Raw genomic sequence first — 15,033 nt, 5'->3', positions numbered from 1 at the left:
GCATGTACACCTGACAGGAAAATGTGGTATTGTCGCAGCTGTATCAGCGGCCATAAAAATTGCAGCACCATAACAAGTGCAGCATCAGAGGCCAGAAAAATTAGGCATATACACATGGATGAAAAATTGGGTATTGTCGCAGCCGCAGCTGTAGCAGTGGCCATAAAAATTGCAGCACCATAACAAGTGCAGCAGCAGAGGCCAGAATAATTAGGCATGTACACCTGGCTGGAAAATTTGGTATTGTCGAAAAATTTCTGTTTGTTTTGCCAGGCAGAAAGTGCCCTAAAACATTGCGGCTTGAACCCTAGTTGGTGGCGGATAAGTCACGCAAGTCATCTGGCATTCAGAGTTCAAATACAGCAGCGTGTGGACCATTTTTAGGCCAAGGCAGGTCATCGGATCAGGCCTTGTTCAGTCAAATGTATCGCCCAGTGTCAGTCCCTTCGGGATTCATCCCTCATTCATCTTAAGAAAGGGGAGGTAATCCAGACTTTTTTGACCAAGGCGACTCCTCCTCTCAGTGACAATACCTCCTGCTGCACTGAAGGTCCTTTCTGACAGGACACTTGAAGCGGGACAGGCCAGAAGTTCGAGCGCAAATTGGGATAGCTCAGGCCACAGGTCAAGCCGGCACACCCAGTAGTCAAGGGGTTTATCGCTCCTCAGAGTGTCGATATCTGCAGTTAAGGCCAGGTAGTCTGCTACCGGTCGGTCAAGTCGTTTTCTGAGGCTGGACCCCAAAGGGCTGTGGCGATGCGTTGGACTTAAAAAGCTCTGCATGTCCTCAATCAACAGCATGTCTGTACAGCTTCCTGTCCTTGCCGACGTGTTCGTGGGAGGAGGATTACTTTCACCTCTTCCCCTGTTAGATCCCTGTTGTGCTGTGACATGACCCTTATACACTGTGTACAGCATACTTCTTAATTTATTTTGGACCTGCTGAATCCTTTCCGCCTTGCTGTAATGCGGTAACATGTCAGGGACTTTATGTTTATACCGGGGGTCTAGTAGCGTGGACACCCAGTACAGGTCGTTCTCCTTCATCCTTTTTATACGAGGGTCCTTCAACAGGCACAACAGCATGAAAGACCCCATTTGCACAAGGACGGATGCCGAGCTACTCATGCCCCGTTCCTCGTCCTCAGTGATGTCAGGGAAGGTATAATCTTCTTCCCCCCAGCCACGTACAACACCACGGGAACCAGATAGGTGACAAGGAGCACCCTGGGATGCCTGCTGTGGTTGGTCTTCCTCCTCCTCTTCAAAGCAACATTCCTCCTCTGACTCCTCTTCCTCACAATCCTCTTCCAGCGTTGCCGCAGGTCCAGCAAGCGATGCTGATAAGGCTGTTTCTGGTGGTGATGGTGTCCACAACTCTTCCTCTTCACGCTCATCTACTGCCTGATCCAGCACTCTTCGCAGGGCACGCTCCAGGAAGAAAACAAACTGTATGATGTCACTGATGGTGCCTTCGGTGCGACTGACCAGGTTTGTCACCTCCTCAAAAGGATGCATGAGCCTACAGGCATTGCGCATGAGCCTCCAGTAACGTGGCAAAAAAATTCCCAGCTCCGCAGATGATGTCCTAGCACCCCATACAAATATTCGTTGACGGCTTTTTCTTGTTGGAGCAGGCGGTCGAACATCAGGAGTGTTTAATTCCAACGTGTCGGGCTGTCGCAAATCAAGCGCCTCACTGGCATGTTGTTTCGCCGCTGGATATCTGACAAGTGCGCCATGGCCATGTAGGAACGCCTGAAATGGCCACACACCTTCCTGGACTGCTTCAGGATGTGTCGGCAAATGTGTCAACTTGCCCAACCTCAATGCCGCCAACAAATGTTCTGTTGTCACAAACCACCTTGCCGATCTCCAGTTGGTGCGGAGTCAGACACTGGTCCACCTGTGTGTTCAGGGCCGACAGGAGCGCTGGTGCGGTTGGACTCTCCGCTTTGAGGCAAGTCAACCCCAAGATGGCGTGACACTGCCGTATCCGGGATGTGGAATAGCACCTGGGGAGCTGGGGGGTGCCGGTGATGTGGAGCAAGACGCAGCAGTGGAAGAGGACTCGGCCGAGGATGTTATGGAAGAGGATGGAGTAGGAGGAGTAGAGGAGGTGACAGCAGGCCTTTCTGCAAGTCGTGGCGGTGTCACCAACTCCTCTGCAGAGCCATGCATTCCATGCTTGGCAGCCGTCACCAGGTTTACCCAATGAGCAGTGTAGGTGATATACTTGCCCTGACCATGATTTGCAGACCAGGTATCAGTGGTCAGATGGACCCTTGCCTCTACACTGTGTGCCAGACATGCCATAATTTCCTTTTGCACAATGGAGTTAAGGTTGGGGATTGCCTTTTGTGCAAACAAATTTCGTCCGGGTACCTTCCACTGCGGTGTCCCAATGGCTACAAATTTTTTAAAGGCCTCAGACTCCACCAGCTTGTATGGTAAAAGCTGGCGGGCTAGCAGTTCTGACAAGCCAGCTGTCAGACGCCGGGCTAGGGGGTGACTTTGAAACATTGGGGGAGATTTATCAAATGATTTAGACTGGTTTTTCATGTCTAAATTTGTCGCACAGAAAGTCGCAGTCTAAATATGTGCGACTTTTCTGCGACTTTTGCTGTAGAGGATTTTTAGTACATGATGCATGCAAGTCTATTTTAGACGGAAATGCATTGGAAAATGCATTGGTGCTGAATTTATCAAGTGCGACTTTTGTGCGACAAGTCGCATCTGCCCAAAATACGCTGAAATGTCAAACCATGTTGGAGCAGGTCTAAATGCAGTTTAAGCTGTAGACCCTGAAGTCTGAGCACAGAATTTATCAAGGGCTGTGAGACCTTTGATAAATTACGAGCACAATAGACAGGAGACTTATGAGAAACCAGTGATCAGCATAGGAGATCAGTGTGTGCAGTGTTATAGGTCCCTATGGGAGCTATAACACTGCAAAAAAAAAGTGAAAAAAAAAAAGGGAATAAAGATCATTTAACTCTTCTCCTATTAAAAGTTTGAATCACCCCCCTTTTCGAATAAAAAAAAAAAAGTGTAAATAAAAATAAACATATATGGTATCACCACGTGCGGAAATGTCCGAATTATAAAAATATATCATTAATTAAACCGCTCGGTCAATGGCGTGCGCGCAAAAAAATTCCAAAGTCCAAAATAGTGCATTTTTGGTCTTTTTTTATATCATTTAAAAATGAATAAAAAGCGATTAATAAGTCCTATCAATGCAAAAATGGTACCGTTAAAAACTTCAGATCACGGCGCAAAAAATGAGCCCTCATACCGCCCCATACACGGAAAAATAAAAAAGTTATAGGGGTCAGAAGATGACAAATTTAAACTTATTAATTTTCCTGCATGTAGTTATGATTTTTTCCAGAAGTCCGACAAAATCAAACCTATATATGTAGGGTATCATTTTAATCGTATAGACCTACAGAATAAATATAAGGTGTCATTTTTACCAAAAAATGTACTACGTAGAAACGAAAGCCCCCAAAAGTTACAAAACTGCGTTTTTTTTTTCAATTTTGTCGCACAATGATTTTTTTTCCATTTCACCGTAGATTTTTGGGCAAAATGACTGATGTCATTACAAAGTAGAATTGGTGGCGCAAAAAATAAGCCCTCATATGGCTTTTTAGGTGCAAAATTGAAAGAGTTATGATTTTTTAAAGGCAAGGAGCAAAAAACAAAAATGCAAAAACGGAAAACCCCCCCGGTTCTTAAGGGGTTAAAGTAGATGTTACACTAGTGCTTTAGAAGTAAACTGGACCCTGAATACACCACCTAGCAGCAACCTAGCTATCGCTTTCCCTATACAGCAGGAGCAGCTTCTCTGACCCTCCACTTTCTAAGCCTGCAGCATGCTGAATGAGGGTAAAATGGTGTCCGTGCAAGAGGTAGGAGGGTCTGGAAGGGAGGGACTGCTGCTGATTGGCTGTAATGTGTCTGCTGACTCTGACTCACAGGGTCAAAGTTTACTGAAATGTTAAAGTATAGGGGGCGGATCAAACTTCACAAACGCGAACATGCTAAATTCGCTGGGAACTGTTCGCGGGCGAACAATTCGCGACATCTCTACTAATGGCACACCTACTATATAATGCACATAAAATGTCAGCTTAAAATAACTAGATTAATAAAAAATAGTCTACATATTTTATAAAAATAGAATGAACTGGTATAATAATAACATATAATGCATCCTCTTCACATTCTTTCTGCACAGGTTCTTCATGGACATCAAACATTTCTAAACTATGTTTACAACTGGGAGTTACTCATCTGGGAGGCAGCATTGCTGATCTACCTTCTCCGTCTAACTTCCTTAGGATCTGATACCAACAAGAAATACAGTAACGTGTCACTGCTACTCACTGAAGAGGTAAGTAGTGAATATAAGCTCAGAAAACCTGGACTCCTCAGTGAACATTGCTCAGCCCTGCTGTTCTTATATCCAAGCATGAAGTGTGTGTGCCAGGTTGTACGTGAGGAATCCATAGTACAAGCCTCTGGGCATAATCATCTTATGTCATATTCTGTAGATAGTGTGCCTAGAAAAAGCCATTCCTGTAGCTGCAAGAAGGTGCCCTACTGTGCTGTATGTTAAAGGGGTACTCCGGGGCTTAGACATCTTATCCCCTATCAAAAGGATAGGGGATAAGATGCCTGATCGCGGGGTGTCCCGCTGCTGGGGACCCCCGTGATTTTGCACGCAGTACCCCAGTTATAATCAGTGTCACGCTCCGCTCCTCAATGCAAGCCTATGAGAGGGGGCCTGACAGCTGTCACGCCCCCTCCCATAGGCTTGCATTGAGGGGCGGAGCGTGACATCACACGGGGGCAGAGGCGTGATGTTACACGCCACCGGCCCTGTGGTCGCCAGTAATCAGACCCAGAGCGAACACGCTCCGGGCACTTATTTTAACTGGGGCGCTGCATGCAAGATCACAGGGGTCCCCAGCGGCGGGACCCCTTTGGTCAGGCATCTTATCCCCTATCCTTTGGATAGGGGATAAGATGTCTAAGCACCGGAGTACCCCTTTAAATTAATGTAATTTTGTGCCATTAGAACCCTGGAACATTCGGTACTGACTGACATTTCTACCTCACTGGAATCTGTAGCAGATTCTAGAAATTGCATTGTGAGGGATGTGGAGTTCTGGCCATTTTACCAAGCTTGATTGAACCTCTGATCCTATCCTAAGAAAAAGCACATGACATCATTATGCAGATTTGACAGATATGGTTATGACCCAAGTTTTTAGTGCCATGTAAAATGTACATCACGCTGCTGAAGGAACAACTTGCACTTGATTATTCAGGACAGTAAATAGTCAAGTTACAGATGCTGTAATATAGAAAATGGAAACCCCAAAGCTAAATTCAAAGTATCATAGTAGATATACTATATATCCTTTTTCTTATAACCCCTTCATGACCCTGCACATTTTTTTTTTTTGCCTCATGTTTTTTTCCTCCTTACCTTCTGACACCCATAACTTTTTTTCTTTTACTTACAAAGTTATATTAGGGCTTATTTTCAGCGAGTTGTACTTTCCACTGATAGATCGTATGATAAAATAAAAAGTGTATTACAAATCCATACAAAAATTCTAAGGCAAAATTTAAACAAATTGAAAAAATGATTGCCCTACAAAATTGTGCAATTTCATAGAGTTCAAAATACGGTAAATATGACATGCCATATTTATTCTATGGGTCAGTATGATTCCAATGATACCAAACTTGAATCATTTTTGTTTCGTTTTATGGTTAAAAAAATTAATTGAAAACTTGAAAAGGGAAAAAAAAAAAAAAACTTTATTCATTACCATGTTCTCATCCCTATAACTGTTTTATTTTTACATCTACAGAGCTGTGTTAGGGTTTGTTTTTTGCGCCATGAGCTGTAGTTTTTAACGGCACCCCTTTTGTGTAGTTCTGCCTTTTTGATCATGTATTTTTTTTATTAAGTTTTTTGTGGGATGTAATGTAACAAAAAATCAGCAATTGTGGCATTTGGAATTTTCTTTTAGTGTTTACGCCATTCACCAAGCAGAATCAGAAACATAATAATTTAATAGTTTAGACAATTATGCACGAGGCGATACCAAATATGTGTATTTTTTCTTGTTTGTACAGTGCTTTATTTAAAAAAAAACAGAGGGGGATGATCAGAATTTTTATTAGGGGAAGGATTTGTTTTATATGTCTTTTTAAAAACTTTTTAAAAAATATTTTTAACACACTTTTTGACCCCCCCCCCCCCTCTAGGGGCCTATCATAAGCTGTTATCAGATGGCTTACATAGATCAATATAATGCTATTGCATTACATTGATCCATGAAATCTGTGCTTGATTGCTAAGGGCTGCCAAAGGGAACCTTAAGCAATCATAGAGCCAGAGAAGATGCTGAGCATAAGGTAAGGCCTCAGGCTTCCCTAGCAACCCATAGCTATGGGACCACTAGACACCAGGGAAAAGCGGCATATAATGTTTAAATGCCGTGACCTGAATAGATCAGGGTATTTAACCAGTTAAATGACTGACATTGGAGCGATCTCCAATGTCCATCATTCATCTCCCAGTCATGATACAGATCCGACCAGCGGGCCCCCTTCATGTCATAGGTCGGGAAGAGGTTAAACACTACAATCTCAGAAATGTTTGTACATTGAAAATATGTTTAATTTCATATAATGTATCAGTTTGGATGTATTTATATTTGTGGTAAAGCCCCTATAAGGGTAGGGTCACACACAGCTCATCCGCAGTGTATTTGACACAAAGCAACTGCAGAGCGAGTCCCCTGCTGCGGCCAGGTAGTTCTGTATGTCAGTTTATTTGTGATCTCTAGACAAAAACACAACTGGAAGTTAAAAAATGTGAAAATTGACTCATGTTTTGTGGTCTTTGCATCAAACACACTGATGTTTTGTGGTGTCAACAAAGGTTTGGCTATTGTGGGTCTGTCATGAAAATTACCTTTGTGTGGTGCATGCCTCATGCCACTTTAAACTTGCATTCAACGTTGCAGTAATTTAAGAGGCCTTGGTTTTGTGGTGTTATAGCTTCAATGCTGTCCCTGTATCAAGCTTTGACTTACAGCCACAGCTACTTCTGTCTGCAGATTGTTTTCTGGTCTTTGCATACTGAGATGTGATCAAGAAACAGCAAACCCCATCACACCCAGCAACTCAGGTTACAGGTGCCCCTACAGGCACACACCAACAATCTTTCCCTTTTGGATAGCTGTTTAGATCACACCCCTAAACAAATACACAAATTGTTAGAACAGCAGAAGTAAGAAAGTTTATCATTAGAATAAAAGCTATATGACAGAGTTATATATGACATGTTTAAAGTGATGGCAGATGTGTCAAAAAGAATTCAACTTGCCTAGATTAAAGTGGGGGTGGGGGGGGGGGGGGATTTTGTATTCATTTTTGCCTCTTATGCCTCATATACAATTTTCAATTTACTATATATAATATATAGTCTGTAGCTTATAACAATTCCAATTAGTTTGCAAAAACACTACGGCAAAGGGAAAACAGTTTTGTATCTGTTACAATCATAGAAATGTCAGTGGATTCATGTAAAAAAGAGCTCTACATAACTTTTTATTGTTTCTATGAAATTTTGTCTGTAACAAAACAGCAGTATTCTATTCTAAACTGAAGGGTTCTGAGCCCCAGTAATACATAATCTGTGTATATGTATTGTCTCAGCACTGTTTTATTTATAGCCACAACAACCATCATAGCAATTCCAAAGAGCATCAGTATCCACACTTTTAGGGTATGTTGCATACTTACCAAAAGGTCTTTTTCTGTGGACTGCACCCAAAACAAAATTGTATAGTTTACTAATATACTAGCTGAGAACTCTGCACTGCCCGGTTTTTCCTACCTAATCCTTGTGGGGGAAAGAAAGCAACAAAGCTTTTGTACTCATATCCCGACCCCAAATCCCCTCCTCATATCTTGTCCCCATATCTCAACCTAATATCAAATCCCTATTTCTAATCTTAATATTCCATCATCAGTTGGGGCTGAGTTGTGATGAAGATATTGTAAACTGTAAAAAGGGGTGTGGCATAAAGGGGGGGGCATGTTTTTGCAAGATGGGGCAAGGAATGCAGGGAGGGTGTGGTTTGCCAGCCGGACTGACGCATTGGACTTTAAACAAAAACCCCGACCCTCGGTAATGGCAGTAGGTTAGGGTTAAATTAACTATCCTATATTTTACGTAAGTAACTTGGATGGAACTTTGACCTGTTGGGGACGAAGGGCGTATGCATACGCCCTTGCGTCCTGGTACTTAAGTACGAAGGGCATATCCATACGCCCGTGGGAACTTCGGTCCCCGCCGGACCGGGGTGACTGCTGAAATCAATCAGCAGGCACCCTGTGTAAATGCCCAGGGGGGTCATTAGACCCCACCCATGTCGGTGATCGGCGCAAATCGCAGGTGATTTCACACTTGCAATTTGCGCCGATTCTGGGTCATACGGGTCTATGGTGACCCGGTGACCTGGAATATAAGGGGGATCGCGGTTGTCTAAGACACCCATGATCCCCCTGAAGGGATAGAAGTGAGGTGGCAGGGGTGCCACCCCTCCTATCCCTGCTATTGGTGGTCTAGACGCGACCACCAATAGCACATCGGGGGCGGAGGGGTTAACTTTCGTTTTCCCCGTCATGCCCACCCACAATAGGCGGGGCAGGATGGGGAAACCGGCAGGGACCGGCACCGAAGATCCACTTACCGATCTGGAGGCTGCGGGCGACGGTGATCGGCAGGCGGCGATAGAGGACGGCTCCCTGGATCCTACGGAAGCCGGTAAGTTGCCTAGCAACATCTGGAGGGCTACAGTCTGAGACCATTATACAGTGGTCTCTAACCTGTAGCCCTCCAGATGTTGCAAAACTACAACTCCCAGCTTGCCCAGACAGCTGTTTGGGCATGCTGGAATATGTAGTTTTGCAACAGCTGGAGGGCTACAGTTTGAGACCATTATACAGTGATCTCTAAACTGTATCCCTCCAGATCTTGCAAAACTACAACTCCTAGCATGACCAAACAGCTGTTTTCTGACTGGGCATGCTGGGATTTGTAGTTTTGCAAGATCTGGAGGGATACAGTTTAGAGATCACTGTATAATGGTCTCAAACTGTAGCCCTCCAGCTGTTGCAAAACAACTGTTGCAAAACAGCTGTTTGCCCCCCCCCCCCCCCCATGTGAACGTACAGGGTAGGTTTACAGTAAGTTTCCTACTTCAAGTTTGGGCTTGACATGCCAGTGCGAATGTACCCTAAAAACACTACACTAACACAAAATAAAGGGTAAAACTCTACATATACACCCCCTTACACTGCCCCCCCCCCCCCCCAATAAAAAAGAAAAACGTATTGTACGGCAGTGTTTACAAAACGGAGCCTCCAGCTGTTGCAAAACAACAACTCCCAGCATTTCTGGACAGCCACTGACTGTCCAGGCATGCTGGGAGTTTAGCAACAGCTAGAGGCCCCCTGTTTGTGAATCACTGGCGTAGAATACCCCTATGTCCACCCCTATGCAATCCCTAATTTAGTCCTCAAATTCGCATGGCACTCTCTCATTTTGGAGCCCTGTCGTATTTCAAGGAAACAGTTTAGGGCCACATATGGGGTATTTACATACTCGGGAGAAATTGCACTACAAATTTTGGGGGGCTTTTTCTCCTTTTACCCCTTATGAAAAGGAAAAGTTGGGTGTTACACCAGCCTGTTAGTGTAAAAAAAATAAAAATGTTTACACTAACATGCTGATGTTGCCCCATACTTTTTATTTTCACAAGCAGTAAAAGAAAAAAAAGACCCCCAAATTTTGTAATGCAATTTCTCCTGAGTATGGAAATACCCCACATGTGAGCGTAAAATTCTCGGCGGGCGCACAACAAGGCTCAGGATTGAGAGTGTACCATGTACATTTGAGGCCTAAATTGGTGATTTGCACAGGGGTGGCTGATTTTACAGCGGTTCTGAGATAAACGCAAAAAAAGAAATACTGACATGTGACCCCATTTTGGAAACTACATCCCTCACGGAATGTGACAAGGGGTATAGTGAGCCTTAACACCCCTCAGGTGTTTGACAAATTTTCATTAAAATTGGTTGGGAAAATGAAGAAAAAAATTTTTTCCGCTAAAATGCTGGTGTTACCCTAAATTTTTCATGCTCACAAGGGAAAATAGGAAAAAAAGCCCCCCAAAATTTGTAACCCCATTTCTTCTGAGTAAGAAAATACCCCATATGTGGATGTAAAGTGCTCTGCGGGCAAACTACAATGCTCAGAAGAGAAGGAGCGCCATTGGGATTTTGAAGAGAAAATTTGTCCGGAATTGAAGGCCACGTGTGTACAAAGCCCCCATAGTGCCAGAACAATGGACCCCCCACATGTGACCCCATTTTGGAAACTACACTCCTCACGTAATGTAGTAAGGGGTGCAGTGAGCATTTACGCCCCACAGATGTCTGACAGATCTTTGGAACAGTGGGCTGTGCAAATTAAAAAGAAAATTTTTTATTTCCACGGACCACTGTTCCAAAAATCTGTCAAATGCCAGTGGGGTGTAAATACTCACTGCACCCCTTATTAAATTATGTGAGGGGTGTAGTTTCCAAAATGGGGTCACATGTGGGAGGGTCCACTGTTCTGGCACCACGGGGGGCTTTATAAACGCACATGGCCCCTGACTTCCATTCCAAACGAATTCTCTTTCCAAAAGCTCAATGGTGCTCCTTCTCTTCTGAGCATTGTAGTTCGCCCGCAGAGCATTTTACGTCCTAACATGGGGTATTTCCATACTCAGAAGAGATGGGGTTACAAATTTTGGGGGGCATTTTCTCCCATTACCCTTTGTAAAAATGGTAAATTTGGGGAAAAAGCTGCACTTTAGTAAAAAATATTTTTTTTCATTTACACATCCGATTTTAACGAAAAGTCCCCTGGACCCCTTGTTACGTGCCTTGAGGGATGTAGTTTCCAAAATGGTATGCCATGTGGGGTTTTCTGCTGTTCTGGCACCATAGGGGCTTTCTAAATGTGACATGCCCCCCAAAACCATTTCAGCAAAATTCACTTTCCAAAATCCCATTGTTGCTCCTTCCCTTCTGAGCCCTCTACTGCGCCCGCCGAACACTTTACATACACATATGAGGTATTTCCTTACTCGAGAGAAATTGGGTTACAAATTTTGAGGGGCTTTTTCTCCTATTACCACTTGTAAAAATTAAAAAACTGAGTCTACAAGAACATGCGAGTGTAAAAAATGGAGATTTTGAATTTTCTCCTTCACTTTGCTGCAATTCCTGTGAATGGTGTCAGCAGAGAGCACTGTGGACAACACAAAAAAAATAAAAAAAAATAAAGATTTTCCTCTGTAGCAAACAGCTGCTAAAAGGTACTGAAAGGATTAAGATTTTTTAATCGAAGTAATTTACAAATATGTTTAACTTTCTGGCACCAGTTCATTTAAAAAAAACAAAAAACAAACCCTTTAACCCCTTAAGGACGCAGGGTTTTTAAATTTTTGCATTTTTGTTTTTTCCTCCTTGCCTTTTAACAATCATAACCCTTTAAAATTTCCACCTAAAAATCCATATTATGGCTTATTTTTTGCGCCACCAATTCTACTTTGCAGTGACATTAGTCATTTTGCCCAAAAATCCACAGCGAAACGGAAAAAAAAATCATTGTGCGACAAAATTGAAGAAAAAGCGCAATTTTGGGGGCTTCCGTTTCTACGCAGTGAATATTTCGGTAAAAATGACACCTTATCATTATTCTGTAGGTCCATACGGTTAAAATGATGCTCTACTTATATAGGTTTGATTTTGTCGTACTTCTGGAAAAAATCATAACTACATGCAGGAAAATTTATACGTTTAAAAATGTCATCTTCTGACCCCTATAACTTTTTTATTTTTCCACGTACAGGGTGGTATGAGGGCTAATTTCTTTTTGTGCCATTGATCTGAAGTTTTTATCGGTACTATTTTTGTTTTGATCGGACTTTTTGATCACTTTTTATTCATTTTTAATGGTATAAAAAAGTGTCCAAAAATACGCTTTTTTGGACTGAATTTTTTTAAGTGTACGCCATTGACCGTGCGCTTTAATTAACAATATATTTTTATAGTTCAGACATTTACGCATGCTCGATACCACATATGTTTATTTTTATTTACACTGTTTTATTTTTTTAATGGGAAAAGGGGGTGATTCAAACTTTTATTTTTACTTTTTTTTGCAGCCCATAGGGGGCTATAATACTGCACACACTGATCTTTTACACAGATCACTAGCGTGTATTAACACTCCTGTGATCAGTGTTATCGGCGCTTTACTGCTCCTTCCTGGATCTCAGGCACGGAGCAGTCACTTGCCGATCGGACACAGAGGAGGCAGGTAAGGTCCCTCCCGGTGTCCTGTAAGCTGTTCGGGATGCCGCGATTTCACAGCGGCAGTCCCGAACAGCCCGACTGCCGGGATACTTTGCCGGGATACAGCCAGGATACTTTCGCTCCGCTGATCGCCGCGTCTGAAGGGTTAATACAGGGCATCACCGCGATCATTGATGTCCAGTATTAGCCGCTGGTCCCGCCTGTTGATGGCTGCCGGGACCGACCCAATATGACACGGGGACACCGCGTGACCCCGCGGCATATCGCGGGAGTCGGCAGAGAACGTAAATATACGTCCTTCGTCATTAAGGAGTTAAACAAAAACCCTGACTCTCCCAAATGGGAGTGGGTAAGATTACCTATCCTATGTTTGTAGTTGAAATATAAGTAACGTGTGTGCCAAGTTTTATGTTAATATCTTTAGCCGTTTGGACATGATGCTGGAACATACACACACACATACATACATACATACATACACACACACACACACACACACACACACACACACACACACACAAAAAAAAAGTAGGGAAAAGTGCAAAATGTAGGGAAACCTTAGCAAATACCTTGGGAAAATAACTGTTTTGGAAAAAAAAAACACAAAGACACCTACACTGCACTCTTGAGTTATATATATAAAACCCTGTGATGACGCAGCACTCGGAGAAGTCCAAAAAACTGTGGATTTATTTCTGTCACATCAAACAAGCAATGTTTCTGCTCCTATGGAGCCATTTTCAAGCTTAGTGCTACACACCAGTAGGGGGTTTAAATACCCATGTGAACAATAGACAATTACATTCCAAATGAAGTGGCAATTACATAAATACATCATATTTATACATCATGTGAATATCAAATTTATAAATATATATATATACATTAAATATCCTCAGTGCGCTTCTTATAAAAAAAAGTGCATAAATGTGCATTAAAAACATGATAATGCTCGAAATTATCCGCTCCATAACAATTGTATATCCAACTATATATTATAATACATAGCAGCTGTACATCATCATAATGTTAATGTTTACAGTAAAGAATCCGCTCTTTATTCGATTCATGGCGTCCAGTGGTGTGGGTAGAATTGCCACTGCGCCTGTGCAAGATGCGGTCCGGACCCCGAGCGTTCATGTGATCAAATCACCTGACCTGCTGAGTCACATGATCGCATTCGCACACTAGTTCGGCATTCGTGTCGCCCGTTGCCCTGGCTACCACCGAAGCTAGTCTGCCTCAGTGTGAACCAGGGAAAGTAGTATAGTATAGTATAAATACTATATAACAAGAAAAAGATAAGCTGACAAGCCGGATATATGACAAACTAATTTAGTTATATTTGCATTTAAATGCATGTTTTTAGACAGTCTAAGAGGTGCCTCTGGTAGAAAAGAGAAAGGGTTTCTAATGTCCTGTGACCAAAATGATTTGTTGGCACAACCATCTCCCAGACACTTCCCGGTGTGATCCTTCAACATCTTGATGACATCTCCTTCTTTGAAATGGCTTATTTGCTTGCCCCAAAAATAAAATTTATGACCTTTCATGCTTTGAAGCAAATAATATACAAGTGTCATATACATTTTTTAAATGTATTAATCACAAATTTTAGGAACTCTTAAATTTTTTTTTTCTATAGATCAACCTGTATCTTAAAATGGAAAAGAAGCCAAACAAGAAGGAGCAGCTCAGTATTGTGAATAATGTTCTAAAACTGTCTTCCAAACTTATCAAGGTATGTATACATAATGTGACTAAGTACTGCAAACAGTCATGGCCGTAAATGTTGGCACCCCTGAAATTTTTCAAGAAAATTAAGTATTTCTCACAGAAAAGGATTGCAGTAACACATGTTTTGCTATACACATGTTTATTCCCTTTGTGTGTATTGGAACTAAACCAAAAAAGGGAGGAAAGAAAGCAAATTGGACATAATGTCACACCAAACTCCAAAAATGGGCTGGACAAAATTATTGGCACCCTTTCAAAAATTGTGGAAAATAAGTTTGTTTCAAGCATGTGATGTTCCTTTAAACTCACCTGGGGAAAGTAACAGGTGTGGGCAATATAAAAATCACGCTTGAAAGCGGATAAAAAGGAGAGAAGTTCACTTAGTCTTTAAATTTTGTGTCTGTGTGTGCCACACTAAGCATGGACAACAGAAAGAGGAGAAAAACACTGTCTGAGGACTTGAGAACCAAAATTGTGGAAAAATATCAACAATCTCAAGGTTACAAGTCCATCTCCAGAGATCTAGATTTGCCTTTGTCCACAGTGTGCAACATTATCAAGAAGTTTGCAACCCATGGCACTGTAGCTAATCTCCCTGGGTGTGGACGGAAGAGAAAAATCAATGAAAGGCGTCAACGCAGGATAGTCCAGATGGTGGATAAGCAGCCCCAAACAAGTTCCTAAGATATTCAAGCTGTCCTGCCAGCTCAGGGAGCATCAATGTCAGCACAAACTATCTGTCGACATTTAAATGAAATGAAATGCTATGGCAGGAGACCCGGGAGGACCCCACTGCTGACACAAAGACATAAAAAAGCAAGACTA

The 15,033-nt window shown here is 42.5% G+C and overlaps 1 protein-coding gene across 13 annotated transcripts in view; it reads left to right on the top strand.

Moving 5' to 3' along the window:
• Window positions 1-15,033, top strand: part of PHTF1 (putative homeodomain transcription factor 1) — a 250,128-nt gene that overhangs the window by 215,962 nt on the left and 19,133 nt on the right. For all 13 annotated transcript variants that reach the window (XM_056558326.1, XM_056558332.1, XM_056558329.1 and 10 more), the window contains 2 exons: window positions 4,247-4,402; window positions 14,117-14,212. In XM_056558326.1, coding sequence (XP_056414301.1) covers window positions 4,247-4,402; window positions 14,117-14,212 — 252 coding nt within the window. The remainder of the gene's footprint in view (window positions 1-4,246; window positions 4,403-14,116; window positions 14,213-15,033) is intronic.

Source organism: Hyla sarda, chromosome 2 (assembly GCF_029499605.1).
Source record: "Hyla sarda isolate aHylSar1 chromosome 2, aHylSar1.hap1, whole genome shotgun sequence".
In the NCBI taxonomy this organism is placed as follows: Eukaryota; Metazoa; Chordata; class Amphibia; order Anura; family Hylidae; genus Hyla; species Hyla sarda.
The sequence above is the reverse complement of the archived record's forward strand: the minus strand, read 5'-3'. Positions and strand labels throughout refer to the sequence as shown.